General features: G+C 41.0%; 1 protein-coding gene across 2 annotated transcripts in view; it reads right to left on the reverse strand.

The window, feature by feature from the left end:
• The window catches only part of LOC106872682 (protein unc-45 homolog B), a 46,870-nt gene that overhangs the window by 19,207 nt on the left and 23,247 nt on the right, over positions 1-4,416 (reverse strand). For both annotated transcript variants that reach the window (XM_014919756.2, XM_052966319.1), the window contains exon 2: positions 692-896. In XM_014919756.2, coding sequence (XP_014775242.2) covers positions 692-896 — 205 coding nt within the window. The remainder of the gene's footprint in view (positions 1-691; positions 897-4,416) is intronic.

Consider the following 4,416-nt stretch of genomic DNA (forward strand, 5'->3'; position numbering starts at 1 on the left):
AAGACCTGGAAATAGAGATAACTTGAATGTGGAATCTAAAAACAGAAACAATTCCTATCATAGTAGGTGCCTTAGGTATAATAAAAAAATATTCAGACAAATACATAACAAAAATAGCAGGACTTACAAATATATATAACATACAGAAAATTGCACTACTGGGTACTGCACACATCCTACGCAAAACACTTTCAATACAGTAAACATAAGAGCACCACAGCAAACCACAGCACATACCCAAGGCGCACAGAGCTGCGCTCGGTAGTGAAGTGAAAGCACGTTATAAAAATAAAACTACTGAATAATAATAATAATAATAATATCTAAAAATTCCTTAGGAATGAGAACCCAGGTTCAAAATTTCCCCAAGACACCTGAAGAAGGCTAGAGGGTATATCAGGCGAAATGTTGTGTTAACAACAAAGAAGATGAGGACAAATATCCGTTGAATGTAAATAACGTAAATAATGTAAACTGGAGTTATATCAAAATCTAAATTCATTTAATATCATCCGGCTTATAATGTAGAACATTGTTAACATCTAATATGGATGATTTTTATATCAAACAAATATTCTTGGAGTTATTCATGCTGCTCAATGAAGAAATATTAATCATAAAATTAAACAAGAGAAACTAAACATTAAACAAGTAAACCTATTGTTAGTAAATACTAGACATATTTACTAACCTTCAGTAGCATCTGAAACAGCAAACAGATACTGTTTTGTTTTAAGATAACAAGCACTTCGGTTTTTAAGGCATGCTATTTTCTCTTCAGTAGGAACATCCCTGATATTCAAAGCTTCTGTATAGGCATTGACAGCTTCTTCATACAGGCCATTTTTAAATAAAGTGTTACCTTTCTCTTTTAAAACAGTAGCTTCACTAATCTCCTGAAAAACAGATAATGACACAATTAATTACAGAGATGGTTGCTTTGCTATTTACAGAAACTAAAGTCCAAAACAAAATTCCAGTTAACCAAATAGTATAAGAAATAAATTTCTGAATTTTATGAATTACATAATTTTTTCAACAACTTTACTTTCAAAAGTCTCAAAATTAGTCATTGTTATCATCATTAATCAGCTCTCATGAAAGAAACATACAATCTAGTAATTTGTTTAGCTGTTTATTCTAATCCCCCTCTTAGATCTGGCCTTGTCGTGGCAAGAGAGCATGAATGTGTTGTAGATCCAAGAGAACGTTATCATCCAGAGCTTTCCTCTTGGCCATGCCACCCTAGGTGGGCTGTTGCCAAGATGGCAGCCCCATCACCCAGATATTCTACAGAGGACCAACAACCCATCCAGAAGAACCCTCAACCTGTTACAACACTTGCCAGAAGAAACCAGACTGTCCAACATCAGAATAGATCCCTGCATACCCCTGACCAACAAGAAATCAATTTACGCTATAAAATTTGTGTTACTATGTGGAATATCCTGTTGCTCCTTCACCCCAAGGCTCTGCTGTCTTGAGAGCTATCCTACTACATCATCATCCTGGCAGAACCCTTTGAGACATGGCAGTGCATCATCGGGAGCGGCTCCAAGGACTGGACAGGCTCTTGCAGCATGGAACTGGCCATGCTCAAGCAAATCTGCAAGTCATTCATTGGCTAGAACCTAGTGAGTAACCATTTGCTATCTGCTCATTTTCTCCACTGGCATAGGAAGATGACTATCATCATTGCCTATGCCCCTACAGACATCGCAGAGAACACAGTTACAGATGACTACTACAGCCAGCTCCAAAAGCAACCCTGGATCTCACTGCAGATGCCAGAGATAATCAACTGCCGCTGCAAGGCTCACCTGCATGGTGACATGAATGAGAACCACTGACTCAACAGAATATGCAATACCATTTCAGATGACCTGGAGAAGTTCTGGGTGGAAGAAGCCGAGCATCTGGAAGCAGCAGCAAGGAACAATGTCAGTCAAGTATTCAACATGCTCCACAGAGCCTGGGCCAGTCCTCAGTTCAAGACAGCCCTGGTGAAGGATACCAATGACAACGTCATCACCATGGAAACCACGTGACTCGAACACTGGAAGGAGTACTTTAGCTTTCTTCTTTATCACCCACCTGTCTTAATCAATCCCAGCCTAACCATCACTGCAAACGCAGCTGCAACCAGTGACACTTGCAAACACAATCCTGTCACTCCTGATGAAGTCAGTGCTGCTCTGAAGAAGCTCAACAACTGTGAAGCCTCTGGAATCTGCACTGTTATCACAAGCCGGCAGAGAAAATATGATCCAGTGGCTCAATCACACCATCAACTATGTATGGGTGTCAGAGTGACTCCCAAATGACTGGATCCAGGGTATCATCCTCTCCTTCTGAAAGTGGAAGGGTAACAAACTTGTCTGCAACAACCATGGGGGCATCACCCTCCTCTCCATCCTGGGCAAGCTCTTCCCCAGGATCCTCTTCAGCCATGCTCTTCCTACCATTAAAAGCAGACACTACCCACTAGCTGGATTCATGTTGAATCAATCTATTGCCAACCATAAAGATCTTAGGAGTTCCACAAAGATCGCCACCTCTACACCACCTTCATCTACCTCAAGGCAGCTTTTGACATGGTCCACCACACATCCCTCTGGAAAATACTCAAGCTTGTATGTACACCTCCCAAAATCACCGCCCTGTTTCAATGGATCTATAGCAGTGCCAAGAGCTACATGTGGGTGAATGGAAAGGACACTGACTGGTTTCCCACCAACAATGGTTTCAGACAATGCTGCATGGCTGCTCCCAACCTCTTCAACTGCGTCATTGATTACCTGATGACCAAGGTCTGTGAGCAAGTTTCTGGTGTTACCTGACTGACCTGGAGTATGCTGAAGATATAACCCTATTCATCAACTCGATTGACCAGCTCAAGGATGCAATGACCACATATATAAAAAAATCAGCAAAGCTTGGCCTTCAGGTGAGTTGGATGACGATGAAGCTGATGCATGTTGGAGATGGCTCAGACCCTTCCCCTCTCCATATTGGTCCCAACGTCCTTCATCTACTTGGGTTCTACAGTCACCAACAATGGAGACCTGACCCTGGAGATCAACTGCAGATGTCTGGCTGCCAGAGTCATGTATTTCCTATGGAAACCCCTTTAGTGTCACTGCTCTATCTCCTGAAAGATGAAGCTCTGCATCAACAATTTATCAGCCCTCTACATTCTTTGAAAATGTACAAAATATGATCTTTAACTTCGAATAAATTCATTATAATACTCTTTGGTATGAAGAGTATTATAATGAATACAGCATGCAAATTACCATGATAATAAAAAAAACTGGATTTGTGATGAAGTCAAATCTCTATAACAGCGAAAGTATGAAACCAAAATAATTATAAGCAAAGGTAATTCACATTATGATACACATACTAATGGAATAGTTATGTGAATTAAACAAATTATTACTAAATTATTTTTGATAGATTACTCTCTTTTACTTGTTTCAGTCATTTGACTGTGGCCATGCTGGAGCATCGCCTTAGTCGAGCAAATCAACCCCAGGACTTATTCTTTTGTAAGCCTAGTGCTTATTCTATCGGTCTTTTTTGCCAAACCACTAAGTTACGGGGACGTAAACACACCAGCATCGGTTGTCAAGCGATGTTGGGGGGATAAACACAGACATACAAACATATACACACACATACATATATATATACATATATATGATGGGCTTCTTTCAGTTTCCATCTACCAAATCCACTCACAAGGCTTTGGTCGGCACCGAGGCTATAGTAGAAAACACTTGCCTAAGGTGCCTCACAGTGGGACTGAACCCGGAACCATGTGGTTTGTAAGCAAGCTACTTTATTTCATATGAATTAGCCATTAAGGTCTTACAAAGAGGGGACAGACAAGGACAGTTAAACATAAAGTAGCTGTGGGCTGGACACAGACATTAATGAGATGAGGGTGATAACAAAAAGGATGAAATAAAAATGGGAGCGGCACCGGTGCCCGCCAACCGATAATCCCTCAAAAACATTGTTCATTACAAATCACATAATCACAATTTACAACTTTCACCATTCCTGGTTACTTCAATCCTCCACGTCAGGCCCCCAAGCAAGTTTCCTGCTGCCTGCAGGAAAGCCTGTATTGGCAGGCCCGGACCCACGAAGGCAAATTCCTCCTTATAACATATCTTCTCAATTTCGTTTTTCTCATTTTCACTTATGACCTCCGCAATCACCTGCGGAGGCCAACATGGGTGATCCATAAGGACTGAGTCGAACCTTGGACGGTCCAAAAATTCATTCAAAAACATTTCTACAAGCCCTTCCCTGACGTAACAGATAATGAGCTCTGGTTCCTCAATGTCAGGAAGGTCCTCATACTTCTCTGTCAGTGGCACAATTCCCAGTGACAGAGTCTCTATT

The sequence above is a fragment of the Octopus bimaculoides genome, chromosome 3 (genome assembly GCF_001194135.2).
Source record: "Octopus bimaculoides isolate UCB-OBI-ISO-001 chromosome 3, ASM119413v2, whole genome shotgun sequence".
Lineage (NCBI taxonomy): Eukaryota > Metazoa > Mollusca > Cephalopoda > Octopoda > Octopodidae > Octopus > Octopus bimaculoides.